The sequence below is a fragment of the Ciconia boyciana genome, chromosome 8 (assembly GCF_034638445.1).
Source record: "Ciconia boyciana chromosome 8, ASM3463844v1, whole genome shotgun sequence".
Lineage (NCBI taxonomy): Eukaryota > Metazoa > Chordata > Aves > Ciconiiformes > Ciconiidae > Ciconia > Ciconia boyciana.
This window is the reverse complement of record NC_132941.1, coordinates 20,204,079-20,220,840: the sequence shown is the minus strand read 5'-3', so window position 1 is coordinate 20,220,840 and position 16,762 is coordinate 20,204,079. Positions and strand designations below refer to the sequence as shown.

At 37.7% G+C, this 16,762-nt stretch overlaps 2 protein-coding genes across 6 annotated transcripts in view; both read right to left on the bottom strand.

Moving 5' to 3' along the window:
• LACTB (lactamase beta) overlaps positions 1-16,762 on the bottom strand; it is a 44,175-nt gene that overhangs the window by 1,085 nt on the left and 26,328 nt on the right. Inside the window, exons 7-9 of one of the 2 annotated variants that reach the window (XR_012043984.1) lie at positions 5,259-5,407; positions 2,119-2,412; positions 153-213 (exon numbers count right to left, since the gene is read on the bottom strand). The gene's annotated coding sequence lies outside the window, so the exon portion shown is untranslated. Of the gene's footprint in view, positions 1-152; positions 214-2,118; positions 2,413-4,232; positions 4,317-5,258; positions 5,408-16,762 lie in introns of those variants that run through there. The other variant, XR_012043985.1, reaches the window with a different exon arrangement.
• Positions 1-16,762, bottom strand: part of RAB8B (RAB8B, member RAS oncogene family) — a 31,542-nt gene that overhangs the window by 14,107 nt on the left and 673 nt on the right. For all 4 annotated transcript variants that reach the window (XM_072871459.1, XM_072871458.1, XM_072871461.1 and 1 more), the window contains exon 2: positions 153-213. In XM_072871459.1, coding sequence (XP_072727560.1) covers positions 153-213 — 61 coding nt within the window. The remainder of the gene's footprint in view (positions 1-152; positions 214-16,762) is intronic.

The following is a 16,762-nucleotide window of genomic DNA, read 5'->3' as shown; positions in this document are numbered from 1 at the left end:
AGCAAGCTAGAAGAAAGCATAAACCTTATGGACAGCCAATGAATAAAAGGTATGAAACTTCTGGTACACCCAGGCTCAAAAGCTACGAAGTATTCCTGCTCAAAGATTAATTCAATACTCACTGAAAACTTAAATTACTTTGGAATACTTACCATATTTGTAGCTTGATTTTCTTTCCATCTAATTCTATTGTTCTGATCTTAAAGTCGATTCCTGCCAGAGAAAGAGATACTCTTAAGTTTTGCAATAAATGAAAAGGAAGCATTCAGTTTGCTTTTGACAAAACTTAGGCAAAAAGAATTACTCTGAAGTTGTCATTTCTTCCAAACACTAGGAAGTGCTGAGGATGCACAAAGGTTTTCAGCTGCACAATGAAAACAGACCAAATAAAAATATTCTGCACAATGAAAATAGACCAAACTCAAACTCACTGCTAGAGTTAGTCAAGATTACAAGAGGAAGATTTAATCTCAAAATTCTTCCATTTTACACTGATAAGGTCACTAGTTTGAACGTATATTTTTCTCAACTTTTGACTAGCCCCTGCAGTGCAAGTCAATTCCCTAGAATCTCTGCTGGCTCTGAGGAAAAAATACATACTATGACCCCTTAGTTCTTTTTCAAAACTGGCATCCACTTTTGAAAACTGATGTTTAATGCAATCTAATCAGACATCACAGTAAATGGTAAAGCATCACAGGAGATAAAAGCTATACAGATAGTTACCGAAGGTGGCTGTAGTAGATCACACATGGGACTTTTTCAAGAACACCAGTTTAGGAGTAACTTAGATTTTCTAGGAAGCTCCAAAAGGTATCAAGAAAACGCTTCTCTCCTTCCCCCCCCTTATACTTCCACATAGTACCCATCAGTTCCGAGATTGATTTTGAAGACAGATTTTAAGACACAGGTGAAAAAAAATGTAATTAATTCAGAAGGGCTTGATAATGTCTTTTAAGGTTTAGAGGGATCAAATGGATCCATGAATCAAAGCCAAGATTTCCAAACAGACTAGCCTTTACCCTGGACTATTTTAACTTTCGCGTCTCTAAACCTATACTATAACATAGCTCAAATGGAGACTGCTCAAGTCCTGCTACGTGACTGCCAGATTTTTGAATCCTGGGACAGCCACCCCCATGTACCCCCCAATTAATCTGTTTTGAAACTAATGGCCCATTTTTTCTTCAATGAATCTTAAATAGTTACTTCATATTTAGTCATAGTTTGTAAAAGATTGGGGAGGGGGGGTAGGTTATTTTATTTCTTTAATTTCTTCCTTCCTCAGATGTAATTTAAGTGACAATTATCAAGAGTATCTTAATTGGGAAAATGCTGTTTCTAGCTTTAAGAATTCATCCATCACTTAAACAGGAAGCTACGGGATTTTTTAATATACTAAGTAGCATTTGAATATGAAATATGGACATTCATTAACTATTTGACTTTCATTCTTCTCGCATGAGATATTAATATTTTAATATACTGAAAATACCAAGTTTCAGCCACTTAATCTTGATGTGCTATGGATATGTAGTTTAGCTCATTAGTTAGAATACAAATTATGAACAGAAATACCACATCAGCACTTTTAACAGCATATGAAATTAATTGCATTAATTTAAAATGCTATGACTACTGCTACAACTGCAATTTCCCAAGATTCACTAATAGATTTACAGGCAAAAAGATACTTTCATTAATTTGCATTCTTCTAAAAATGAAATAAGAATGATGTGTACTTTAAAAAAATCCTTACTCTATGTAACAGACATTTGGCAAGTGTTTCCATTTCACATTTGATAGGATTTTGTGTCTCCATTGTTGTAAAGAGTTTTCTTCTAACTAGGTGCAGTGCCTGCTGAAATCACAGGTAATTGTATTCAGGTCTGAAAACAAATGACCCTTGCTCTGAAGAGATTTTCTTCTGGCCTCAAAGGTTATAAAGCACAAATACAGATTTTTCTGGAAAGTGTATTGTATCATAGACAACAGCAAACTAAATCAGTTTTAAAAGCTCCTTTGTGTCTAGGCCTGAAGTCTTAGAATTAAGTGTAAGAACTATCGGGAAAACTAGATTCAGAGACTACTGCGGTTTAAAGATAATTGTGTACATACTGTCAACTCCTGAAGCTAAGACACATCAGCATAAACAGTGAAAGACTCCTGTAGGGATGGTTTTCTGAGAAAGCAAGCTTAGACTGCAGTTAGATATCTACGTGCACCAATCCATGCCTTGCACAGACTGATTTCTTGTGGTCGGTCATTTCCCTCGCAGCACCAAAATGATTTATACAACCATTCCTTTGATCACTTCAAAAACTCAGGATCTGCACAAAAAATATCTTCTCGGAACTTAAGATTTCTAGTAGGAACTCCACCAAAATTCTCAAATAAAGATGAATTTCAAAGCTAAAAGAAGAACATAAAGGGGAAGGCCATAAATACTTCTATTATGATACTATAAAGTTTAACAAATGCAACTGCAACTTTTTAGAGGCTAAAATAAACTAGAAACTGGTGTTTCTTTTGTTCTTTCACTTCAGTAACAGGAAGTGGTGAGCTGCAAACATTCGTAGAGCAAGCCTGGTGACATGTGCTACCACTTCCTGCCAAGTACACTTGCATGGCTAAGTACGAGCAACATTTTGATTACAGCTAAATTTAAATTATGCCATGTAAAACACTCCAATGACTATAGCATTTCAAAAGTAATTATTGACAGAAAGTTTCCTTTATCAATGAATTCTTATTTTACACAGTCACACACTGTGATACAAAAGTTTGAAAAGATACTCAGGTCTAATAAAGAAGAGTCATTTGCGAATTGGAAAGTTTGATTGCAAAGGATCACACAGCTTTCACAGTTTTAAAATGCAATGTGCAATGCTGTTCTCTCCAGTAGGGAGAGAAAGCCTAGAAACATTTGGAAGTCCATCAGAAGTTAAGTTTTAGAAGCTTTCAGAAAACACAGACTCAGACTAATTCTTAGAATGTGAAGGCTAACAGGATAATTATTTTTAACTGCTAAAGTGGAGTTGCCACACAGAAGTCTGACACACTGGTGTCCACTTAGCAAGTCAGTACATACCAGATACAGATACAAGAGCATGTGTTGCAGGAATCACAAACTTGCAGTCTGCAAGTCCAAGTTGAGACCCAAACTGTGCATTGGTTAGGACTGTAATTGCTTGCATTTCCCTTGCAGCATGGGGTTAAAGTAGCTGAGGGCTTATTGTTCGTCAAAATCCTTTTCAGATCCTTGCTAACTATAGGCCAGGGATGCATCCTCTCTCCTTGCTTTACTGAGGGTATTTTCTCCCATAGCTTCCAAAAAAATTCTGTCAAAGAATACTCTGAGCAGAGAAATTTGCACACTAAGAAAAAGTCAGTGTCATTAGTGCCACACAAAGACTTACACAAAAACCATGAGCACCGCATGTTGCCATATTTACCTTATATCGCTAAGTAAAACTAATAAAATTCACCAGCCAGGGTATACCATTGTCCAATACCACGTAGCCAAATATCAGAGGCCAGGGAGACTGGCCTCACCTAGGCTTCTTTTGGTTTATGCCAAGAAGTCATGTTCATCTCATACACTGAAAACTCTTCTGCCACTACTACTACTACTTCTTCTTGCACCACTCCGCTCCCTAGTTACACGTTCCTTCGTATTTCAGCCTACCTAGGCAGATTTTACCCATAATTAAGCTGTAATGCAAGCGTTTTAAAGGGACATTGGGAAATGCTCCGAAGAGCTGCATTACAATACTAAATATACAGGACCGCCCAGCAGTACATATTGAGAGGTTCCTTTTCCAGCTTTAGTACCAATGGTTTTCTATGAACCTTAACAAAACTAGTCTGACACAATTCTTACAGGAATGTAAGGACAAACTGAGCAGAGATGCTGAAACAGTTCATTTTGCTACTTTAGTTTTTAGAACAGTAGCTTACTCTCAAGGCATCACTGTTACTCTTTTGTTCTCCCCTCATCCGTGATTTCATCATCAGAGCTAGTATTTCAGGTTTTTCAGCGCTACAGAATCAGTTTCAGCTAGGTCTCCACTACAACTTTTCCCTTCACAGTACCACTGTTTGGACTTACAGATTGTCTTGTTTCTTCTTTTAAACAAAATTTCTGTTGCAGAAAATGCTACAGTACAAAGAAAACAAAGAAAACAAACCAAAGTATTCTGGCTGGAGCAAGTAAACTGTTACAACAATACCAGCAAATACTTCCTGAAGGTAAAGGTTTCTCTGGTCTTCAGTCTGCTTAGCAAGAAGGTACCGGATACTGGAAGGGCTATGTTCTGGAATAATAAAAGTAGTGAACACAGACAGAAAAGAAACACATACAAATTAATGTAAAAAAAAAAAAATCACTTAGTAGCTACTGGCAAGCAAATATTAGAATTCTTAATATTTACCTGTATTACACAGTTAACCAGTATTTTAAGTTAAATTTTCATGTGACTCAACATTACTTTGCAGCAGCTGGACCTTACATGTGAGAAAGCTGTATGATCAGATGACAATTCCTATTGATTTTAACTCAAGTAGATTTAACAGGTTTCCCGTTCCACTAAGTTCATAGAGTCTGTATATTTAATAACATTTTTCTGGTGCAGCTGTAGCAAGAAATCAGCCAGGAAATAAACCCTTTTCAGGGTGCAAATAAATGTCAATCTCTGATAGAGTACACTAGCATGTATATCTACCACAGTAGGTTATTTCTCCATCTCTGCCAAAGCAATACTTTACTAAAAAAAAAAAATCAGTACTCAATGTACTAGCATTTTAAATGGTTTAGTTGGTTTTTGTTTGTTTTTAAAATATACAAGCCAAAGGAATTTTTAAAAGTGATTAAGCACCAAAAATTGGCAAAGAAGCTTGAAAAAATTAATACCTGATCTGCTTGCTAGAAAGAGTCTCATTTTAGACTCATATATCAAAAGATGCACCACAGTATCAGATCTTGTTTATCAAACTAAAAATTAAGAGATCTGTTTTGCATGACCTGCACATAATAAAAACCCCACCCTCGAAGTTATTTTCCTACCTATCTAAATCTTGCCTTACTCTTTTGAAGTAAGAATGGAAGAAGTAAAATTAAATGGAAATAAAATATTTTTCCAGTGGGATTCCCTGATAAACAGAAACTTTGTACCACTTATCACCATTGGACATAAATCACAATAAAAAGGAGTTCATTACAAGACGGGGAAAGGAGTCAAGATACAAAGTCTCGTTACCCTTTTGAGTGAATCAGCATCAGAACAACTGGAATTTATGCATCAACCTTCAAGGTGGGCTTGCTCCAACTTCACAGCATTGGTCCTTCCTATCCTACTATGTTTGTACGTGGGGTTGTGGGGGGTTTGATATTTTTCAATAGGCAGAGCTGGAGAGGGAGAAAATTTTGCAACTTCTTTACCACAAGACACAACACATGAGTCTTCAAGATATACAAAAGGAATGGAAAACATTTTCCTGCAGTCACTCGGAGCTAAGGCTGAATTAAAAGCAACTTAGAAATGAAAAAGTAGATTTGTAACCTGCCTTCAAAAAAAGGAAGTCAGAAGAGGCTGAAATTAATATGCTTCTGAAAATTAATGCAACTGAAAATTAATATGCTTCACCTTCAGTTTGTTGAATTCTGGGAGAGAATTACTTGGAAAATACTTCTCCCGATAGGCTTTGATTCTTGTGAACAGCAAGTGACTAAGTTGCATAGATGAACATCAGAACTAGTAAGCAGTAGTACTTCTGTAGCATAGCTGTTAAGAGCTGGTATTGTTCTGCTGATTCTCCCAAGGATGGGTTTCAATTTGAGAGAGCTGTCACAAGCCTGTCATCTCCAAGATACTGCAGCAGTACGTGTTTCAGAATCAACTGCTGCCAGTGCATTTGCTTTTCATTATACTTTGAAGTGCTGTAAGCAATCGGTACTGAAGGACACTGAAGCGCTCATTTACACACCTTGCTCACCACAGGATGACAGACATGCAGATATCAGCACTGGTCACACACACGAGTTTTGTGTGGATACACGTGAACAGAGCTGAAGAGTTTCAACATCTTCCATGCAGATTCCAAGCACGGACAGACCTATAGGACAAGACTCTTCCAGAAACTTGTTCTTTTCCATACGCATCCAACAGCTGAGGGACATCAATTTGTTCCCATAGATTTTCCCCACAAGCTTACCCTGGGATTACTATTTTTTTTGTGCTCAGCAGTAGGTATTGCAGGGTTTGGATTAAATACACAACTATTTTTAATGGTGTTTTTAAGGGAATAGTTTCTTGCGCTACATCAGCATACTGTCTCAATCTATAAAGGTAGATAAATTAAGCCTCAGAAATTTGCTTTTATATTAGATCTTTCTTGAAGGATTTCAGTAAATGTAAGAAATGCCCCAGTAGGAAAGAAGATCAGTGTAAAAGGCAGGGTGGGGAACACTTGCAACACACCAGTGTCACACAGCTTCATGCAAAAGAACAAAGTCTAACCATTTTGAACTTGAACGTTTGGCTTTAGTCCCTAATAACATCTGCAAGGCATTTTTCAGATTATCTCAGCAATGTCTTGTATCACTATGTAAATTAAAGACACAGTAGTCTTTTATTGCGACCATTCAAAAATACAGCAGATTAACATGAAGCAACACACCAGGGTGAAGGTCAACAATTTTTAAAAGTTGTAAGATAAATTTATTTTAGAATTACACACAAGTGTAACCAATTTTATTCACCCTTTCACAACTTAAAGGGACAAAGCTGTATTCTATTCCTTCTGGACAGCCCGTAGGAATCCACAAAACTCTACTAAATTCAGAGTGGGCTGAATAGGCTCCTTCAGATTAGCTGGCCTTTCTTCATCTTACTATTCATCCATACAAAGAATCTAATACTGGTGCCCTACACAATGATACACAGAGCAGTGTTTTGCACCTTGAAAGATATTAATACAGTAAGGTTCTTAAAGTTTAAACACACTACACCGGCAAAATAAATACATACAAATGGCTAAAGTAGGTAAGGCAATAAAAAATGCGGGTGCCATGCGTATATATAACTTAAGGCAGTTTCCTGCTCATAAGACCTTGAAAGTTACTACCAAGATCAGATCAACACTCATAACGTTAAGCAAACTGCCACTTCCTTCAGCGTGTCTCCTCAGCTACAGTACAGCTACCACTCTAAGCTTCCTTTCTTAAGATAAACTACTTTCTATTTAAAAGAGAACAAGGGATTCAGAATACAACTTATAATCATCAGAATTAGACCAAACTACACTTTGAAACATTCAGGTTTTTGACAGCTAAATAATCTATAGTGTAATCTGATTATCACACTAAGATTTGAATCCAGTGCTCTTCAGCCACTTGTTCATAACAGTGCTCCTATGAGTTCTGCCACCACAACTGTGCACTGCAGTGCTTCAGTGTGAACACTAGAAGATCCTGCAAAGTGAAATTCTTTTCAGCGTTTTGAATTCAGAATTTACAGGTTGCTTTGAACAGCCTTTGAATTGCATTATTTTAAACACCAAAATCAATCCAAATTTAAAGACTATAAAACAACACAATAGTAGAAACTTATTACTGTTTGACATGAGTAAAATTACCACCTGTCACAACAGCCCAACTTTAAAAGGGCTGGGTCCCTGCAGAATGTTTTGTAGAGTTTACAGCCTAGGTACTACAGCTCTATGAAAGTGCACAGAAATTAACCTATGTCTACCTCTCATTCTATTTTGAATGTAAAATAAGCTACACTTGGTGGTAACTCAGTTTCATCTAAAACAATTCTGAAATAGATTAAAATTGCACTACTGATACAGACAGCAAAGTTTGTTTATTTTAAGGATTATTTATAGACTGACTGTCTCTAAGAGGAATGCACTAACTCAGAGGCTTTGAGAACATATTCCTTTCAAGCCAATGTGCAACTGGTGAGCAGCAAATGTTAAAATCGGCCAACAGGCTTGAGTTGAGGCTACAGTTTCACAGCTAGCTGAAACTAGCGTGGGTGCTGCCACTGAAGAGTCATGACCAAATCCTTTTTTCTTTTGATCAGGTTAGTTTTCATCTGGGTGAGTTCCATAATTCAGCTTACCATCATCTGTAAAGACAACTGATGGCGTAACTTAGAAAACAGGTACACACAGTCACAGCTCTCCTCCTTTGAGTAGCAGACCACAGACCCCGTTGAACCAATCATTAAAGCCCTAGTTAGTTAATACAGAGCAAGAGGTGGCCCACAGGTAGCTTGCAAGCAGCTCCAGTGTGGATCCTACACCAGGATATCACCTGACCAGCTGCAGCTCTGTGCTAGTACAGGAATTGCTCTGCATTTCACACTCCAGCTATGGGTAGGTATGGAACAGAAACAGCTGCAGCAATCTCCCAAGGACCCAGCCCCGTACTCACTCAACCTGTAATGCAGCAATGGGAGATTTGTGCATCTGTCATCTACTTTGAAGCTTTTCTTTCCCTCAGGTCTCTAGGATGTGCAGCATATGGCTTTCTACTGCGCAAGAAAAAAAAAAAACAACACACCAAAAAAACTTTGCCATATGTTTTAATGGGTAAGAACACCAGATTTTCCCATTTAGAAGGTGGCTTAGGAATAAAAATATTTGATTATTCTTTCAGAAGCCCAGTGCTTAATATGAGATGACATGTGATTAGTCCTTATCAAAAGCATCATTTAACTTAATAGGTAAGACCAACAAAAATTGGAAGTGGAACCCCCCCAGAACAGGAAAACATGATCCTGGATCCCCTGCCTGTAAATCATATATGTTTGTAGATGTAGAAAACATAGAAAATGCTGTCTTTAACCAAAATAACTAAGTGAATATTGCTGTCAGAAAAAAGAAGAAAAAAAAGCTCATTTCATCCAAAAGTTAGAATCTCAAGCATCCAAAAGGGTGAAAAAATGCCTTATTAAAAAAAAACCTACGTAACCAATACTACCTTGCCACCATGTTTTAAAGTTCATTGTTCACTATTCATATACTATGCTTCAGTTGCGATGATGAGAACAGGCCAAAAAGGTTAGGTTTGGTTTTGTTCAGTAATTTTTGGTCCAGATGAACCTATATGACTGTCCAGTGACAAATGGAGATGTCACTTCTTTTTAAAAAAGCCTCTTAAAGTTTTAGGGCTCCCACTTGATCTGGATGTCTATACTGAACTGGTTATTCAGAGTGAAGAAATAAAGACTTTTGGGGGCCATACCATTGTCTGTTTACAGCAGAAGAGCTGCTACATGAAAAGCAAGCATACAGAGTGTCCCAGAATTCACAAAGCAAAGGAAGAATTGGTAAGTCATTGATTACTTAGAGATAAAAAACCCTTGCATGTACAGATAATGCACTTCGTATCTTCTATTCCAGCAGTACCTAACATAGGTACTGCATTCATATCCTGTCAGCTGCAGATTTAAGACAGGTATGGAAGACTTGATGGGAACAGTTAGCATGCACAGTTAAACACTGCTATAGCCCAACAACTTGGACTGCCAAGCACCTCCTTGAGAGATTCAGGGATATCAAGATAGGGTCAGAGGCAGAGGAAAACAAAAGTTGAATTGGATAATGTCAGACAGAGCAGGTATAAATTACACATGACCACTATAAAGATAGAAGTGATTAAAAAAGATGGGCAGTGATAAAATTTTTGAAAGTTTTATAGGAATGCAGGAACACCCCACTCATTAAACAGATGAGACTTCAAAGGGCACAAACCTGCTAAAACTGGAAGGAAAAGCACATAGAATATGGGTATTACCAGCAACATAAACAGAGATAAAAATGCAAAAAAAAAAAAAAGCACACGTCAACAATGGTAGCAAGACAGTTCTTACCTTTGTAACTGATACTCTGGCCAAAAGGATCTTGGTTATCTATGAAGACCAAATTGTCTCATCCAGTAAGAATTATCTTTGTTAAGATAAATCATCTAATCTAGGAATTTCAGTTAGAGTCTGAGATACGGTCGTGTTTTAGAAACAACTGTGTGAAGTACCTAGTGAGGCAGCAAAATCAGGCCAAAAGTCAAAGCAGAAGGTTTAAAGTTACTGAAGTTATTTTTAAAGACAGCAGGGCAGTCAACAGACTTTGGGAACATCATTTTTATCAGAGTCTTTTTTAAACCCATGTTTTTACATGGGGGTAAGTATGTGGGGGTTTTTTTGTTTGGGAAGCAAAGGACATGAGGGAAGAAGGGCTGCTTTATTTAACTTCTTACGTGAATGATGAAATAGGCCTTTTTTGAAAGACTTTTACTACCTAAATTAACAGGCAAAATCATGTAACTTATTAACGAAGCCCAATCTTGTCTTTCTGGCACATAACAGTTTTCTTTTCCTACATTATGCAAGGTTCTTTCAATGGCCACTTCATCTCCTCTTCCTGCACTGCATATTTTAAGTGTTCCTCTCTAGTCACTTCTGCTAAGCCAGAGAAGTTCTCCCAGCCAGCAGTTACTCTGACTTACTGTATCTCCCTCCTTCCTTCCATGCTTCAGTTGACACAGATATCTTACTTCATCTTTAATCCCATCAGAAGTCACACCATACAGACAAGATATTTTGTTTCAGTAAAGGAAAGCTATTTCTCTCTGGCAGATGAAAGAAGCCAGAGGGGGAGGGGAGGGGGGGGCAGGCAGGGAGGGAGGGAGAAGCAGTGTATGTGTTCCCTGGCTGGCAGCCCCTTTAGCTTTGCCCAATTTCTTAAACTCAACCTGTTCTTCCTGAGTTCCAGATTTGGTGCCAGATTCCTATTAGTGACCAGTCTGCTTTACGCATTCTTAGATGTTGCCATACATATAAGAGAATGCCACTGACATTCAGCATCAGTTTTGTTCTCTGCTGCCCAAAGCGGTGGAGTCTGCACAGCAGCAGGAAAACTAATACAGATCATCTTAAACTTGGTCAACTGTTTGTTCTCCCTAGCAGAAGAGAAGTCTTCTGAAACATGCAGTACTTTAGTTGCCCTTAAAACTACGTACAATCTAATCAAAAGTGTCACAGCTTACATTTAAGAGGAAAGCTTACTATAAACTGGTATTACATGCAATTATTGGTCAAAAACCCTGTAAGAGGCACTAAGTTACATCGCACTGCAACCCCTGTTGGGACAAGAAGTTGCTGACTTAAGTTTTGAGTTGCAAGTCCAGCAACTAAAAGCCTCTGGATCAACTCTGCTTGTACAAGAGTCTTACACAGTGCAACTCCATTGAAATTACTATTATTCATAGTTCAGTTGCACTAGAAAAGGATCAGATCTATTTTATATATCTACAGTCAGCTTGATGGACTGGGCACTTAAGCTACCATAACATCCAATTAAAGATAAAAAGCAATATAATACCCTTTGAATTACAAACACACACCTATTTTCTATCACAAAACATGAAATAAAGCATCACCATAAATACTGCATGTATTCTTCATCATGTATTACGAATTTCAGTTAAATTCTGAAATAAGTCAGTTCAAGATGTATTTCTACTAAAAGGATGCCCTACTGCAGAAGGACTAGGAAATCCTTCCAAAAAAGTAAATAAAAAATTCCCAAACAAAAGCTATGTGTCCTCAATACCTCTCTCAAAGCCTGTAACAATCAATCAATACATTTGTTCCTACATTCATTCAACGTTAGTCTGTGTTCTTAACTTTGCATTCAAACCAAGTCACAAAAGCAGCACTAAGCTGCCCTCCTGTCACTCAAATAACCAGATAACACATAACCAAGACAGACCTCCATCTGCCAATTAGGAATAGGCATAAAACAATATGCATAAAACAGTTAGACCTCTGTCATGCTGTTTCAGAGTAACACGCAGCAAGAAAGCTACAACAGCATTTTTAATAAAAGCCAAACAATTTAACTTACATTGCTGGCCTGTTGCAGAATACCATAGGGTAATGCAATCTCATCAGCAGATGAAAAATCAAAAGTCTAAGATGTCTTTTGTTACCAGCTAGGTGTTAGTATCAAATTTAAGGTCACAAGACACACAAACTCTAATGCTTTTAACCTACAATGTCTCCAGCTACAATGCTTTCTGATCAACATCAGGACAACATCTTGCTGACCACATACCTTGAAAACAGAATAATTCTTCCAGTTTCATATTTACCTCCATAATGCTGTCTGCCCCATTCCCATGTAAACCCTTGACCTCCTTCTCACACTGTACTGAAGAGATACCCAAGTCCCAGATCCTACAAACTTTGAACATGCACTTCCGTTCCGTAGATATGAATAATGGTGCCACCTGAGTCACTTAAACTAGTCTCAGTCACTTCAAAGTCTTACAATTCGTTTATTATAACGACCATTAATAAAGTACTACTGACAACACCTTCCTGACTCTTCCCTCCTTTTGCTCATCTGTCATTGATGTGCGTTTTCTTCTACAGCTCCTACCATCTGGAGAAGCCCAAAAGAAATTGACTGAATTAGGATAGGGAATGCTGAAGCTTAATGGGAGGGTGGAAAAAAACCAACAAACCAACAACCAATTTTTTTTGTCTCATACAAGTAACCGTGGGGAAGAAGAGTAGAAATATTCAGTGAGGCATAATTTGACTTGAGTACGCTAAAACAATTTCCATTACACATTACAGACATGGAAATTTCACTGCAAAAGGGAAGTTGATAATTTTGCTTGTCAAAGGATTTTCATCAAAGCGTTCAAAGGTCAGCATACACGTGCTTGATTGCCAGAGTGGTGTCCTATGTTGCAAGATGTAGGCTAAGGAAAAGTTACTTCTGTAAAATCAACAAATTGTTTCAACTCTCAGATACAGTGCTATCTCATGTGGGCAACTTCCTGCCAAATGCTGATATCATCCTGGATTAAAAAAATAAATACGACAGATTTTGTTTCAGAGTCAGCAAGCCTTTGTACTAAGTCAGAAATGCTATCAGCTAAAAGATATAACTTTACTGTCATAGAAACCAGTTTAAACAAAAAGTTGAAAGGAATGCAAAGAATAAACCTTATTATTTGGAATGATAAACCCAATCCAGTTTTACCAGACAGCACTACTTGAACAGCAAGTTAAGATACTTAGAGACTGCTAAATTAATGCTTCTTATTCTGGTACACCGCACTGAAACTACTAGCAAAATGCACATGAGATACTCCAAGATAAGTTTTGTTTTAGGAGCTGTTAAAGTGTGAAAATGAGCTGACTCAACTGCATTTTACTTTCTGTGTAGAACTGTGCAAAAGCAGAAGTTTCCATCCAGGAAGCAAACTAAACAACATAACCTTACATAACACATTCCCGTTGTAAAAAAACTTCTATCCCATGCTAACAGTGAAAAGCTGATCCTCACTAGGGACCACAGCAGTATTATGACTTGTCAACCCTTTCAGAAATTTTCCAAACAGAGCTACAGAGCCATATGTAGAAAACGTAAAGTTGCTGAAGGCCAAGGATCTGCCTTGCCTAAAGTTGCTGAAGACCAATCTGTGTTTTCACAGATTGAAAACACATCACTTAGAATAACCAAAAGGATCACCAGAGAGAAAGACTGCTGGTTCATTTCTCATAATGGGTAGCAAAGTTTGCTGAAGGTATTAGTCACGCCAGGTAGTCAAAACAAAGATAGAAAGACTCTTGTGCCAAGAGTCACCCAAAAAAGAATTTTAAAAGTCTGATAAATTATAAATATACATGCACTGCACTTTTATCCTACTTCTTATGCAACCGTTGGCCACAGGACACTAGGCTGGAAGATCTTACTGTCTGGATCAGGACAGCCATCATTATAGCATGACCAAAGTCTTGAGGAGAAAAGTCAAGGGACTATTTGCAAACCTCCAAGGAACCTACAAGGATGTAGCCTTACAGGCATGTTTTGCATGACAGCAGAAGAGAAGGGAATCTGCAAAGTACGACACAAGTATATCATGCAAGATGACAAAGTAACTACAATTCATTAGTGACTCATTTCTATAATATGAACATTGAGGCTAAGTAAAACCCTTAAGTAAAACCCTTTATTATAATTCTATAATAAAGCAATATTTCCATGTCCCCCTCCTACTTTCTTTTTTTTCCTTTTGGAAAGTGCTTCCATTGCTCTGATAACTGAAGTGTTGTGGTTTAATCCCGGTTAAACTACTAAACAACAGTAAGAGTGGGAAATTATAAGAAAGATATTTGGTGCTTAGACATGATGTGGGCCCTTTCGTCATGGCAACAAAATTTGCTTTAATTTCTGGATGTAGAATCTAAGAAAAAAAAAGTTAAAACAGTTAAAAGTTTAATCCCATGTAGTTAAGAAAAACCTCTAAGTGACTCACCTCGCTCACAAATAGCATTTACATACATAAGATTAAACAACAAAATTTGACGTCAACACATCTCAAGCATATGCCTTCTCAGACTTCTACAGTTAAACCAACTCTGATCATGTTAGCAGAGACACAGACCAGAGGAGAACTAGGGCACCACTAAGGGCACATAATATCATGCGTGCTAACTAAAATAATTGTGAATCGAACACACATTGTAACAGTAAGTACCATCATATTGCAGAATCCACTTTTTGAAGAACATATAAACAAAACAGCCTGGCAGCTTATACTTCAGGAAGACTCAGTGTACTCAATTAGGAATGCGAATCTGGAGACCTTAAAACTTCAACTGGCAGGGGGGCCTGTTTGGGAAAAGCATTGCATCCCTGCATCTCCCTCCACACTACGGTTCACTGTGCTTTATCGGTCAAGGAAAAAAAAAATCACAATTGTTAAAAGTGGAATGCCCCTAAGCTCATCAGATGTATTAGTTATGACTGTAAAACCGACTAGTATTGAGCAGCCAGCATGCGCTCACAGAGAGAGCGCGTCTTCAGGAACAGATTAGCTCTACATGATTGACCTAAAAGTAGTACAAGCAATACATGAAGAAGACTGAAAAAAAACCAAGGATTTTTATTTAAGCACACATCAGCACTTTATGAACAGTTTCACTATTTCCTGCATTGTCAACTTTCCTGTTCTTAGTTTTTCTTAGTTCCTTTGCTAAGAAATAAGAGGGACTGGAAGAAACAAAATTATAAGAAGGAAAACATAACTGTGAAATCACAAAGACTACCTATGGAATCAGAAGTATGCCTCAATTATTAGTAAGTTTCTTCAAGTTGAGTAGTGTTGAAAATAAGACCCTTGTGAAAGCAAATATAAAGGAAGGAAATGAGAGCAAATTCTATATTTACTGAATAAGGTAAGAAAAAACAGCATCACATTCACAATCCTCAAGACTTCAAAGTGAATCAGTGAGAAAAAGAAACATCAAGGGGCTAAGCAGTTCAAGAAATACCACGAAAATGGTTGGAAGACAGACACACCCATTTATGTTAGCGATCTCTTTAAAAATATGGAGAGAGATTTTATACTTAGCACAGTACCAATGTAGGATTTTTTTTTTAACTATACGGCATTTATTAATGTTTATTAAGCCTTTTATTCTACCACAGATACAGCAAAATACATTTTTAGGTAACATGCTACTCAGGCCTTGATTACCTGGTGTTACTGATACAGCATTTTGAAAATGGTTGCAGAGAGAAAAGGAATGTGCCATTTTAATTATTCAGAAATATTTTTTTGAAATGCAGAAAAGCTGTTCTTGAACTGTTAGAAATGCTATCCATACCTCATTTAGTCAATCTCATCTGCCTAAATAAAAATTTGTTTCTTCCCTGTGCACCAAGTTCAGCACAACAAAACGTCTGAAGAGGATATGGCATTTGGGTAACATAAAACAAGTCACATTTTATTCCACCACATCTTTAGATCAATTTCCTTCCAATAAAGAGTCTACTCATTCTCTTAGTGTTATTTTTCAAAGCCAGCATTAGTTTTGCCCTCCTAAATACTAGCAACCTCCACTGCAGTTTACCCCTTCATACCAAGAACAATGTACTTAATTTTATTTTAAACGTGACCTCAACTACAAGTAGCTAACCATAAATCTCAAGTCTTGTCAGACTGAGATTTCAATTCAGCAACATCTCAGTGAAGAACTTGAAAATTTTGCTTATGTTTAGTTCAGCAGAAAGTATTTCAAGACTAAATCTTACAGAAATATAAGCCACAGCAGTGTGTTTTGATATATCACATCTCATTGTCATTAAAAGAGGTTAGTCGAGCTTTAGAAACCCCTTTTTCACCACCAAATTTATAACCAAACTCAACTTTTATCAAAGAGGTTCCTCTAGTCACTAAGGAGCTTCTAACTCTAGTCGACTAAGGAGCTTGAACAGAACTACTCCAAATCTCAAAGACGTGAGCTGCATGTATATGAATACGCACACACATTTAGAAGAGTTGAGAAAAGAATAGAGTTAAACTACCTGCCGAGAGCGCTTTAGTCACTGTCACTAGCAGCTTAGCAGGAGCCACAGGGAGCTTAAGCAGTCCAAGCCCTCTTCCACTTTCTGAAAATTTACGTCTAAACATGAAGCGACCAATAATGAAAGTGCAAGAAAAACGGACAGAAAGATCATCCTGTAACTCCACCAGTGCAACGTTCTGGATTTTGCGTAGGACTCGTTACTGATGCAGTCCTGTACAGGCCATTGCCTAGACAGCCCTACAGAAACATCATTTCCACTACCAGCAGAAACAACAGGCGAGCGGCCCAAAGGCTGCGCACAGCCGAGGCCGAGCCAACTGTTGCTGTCGCCGAGGCACAGGGAGGCGCGGGGGCCGCTGGAGGAC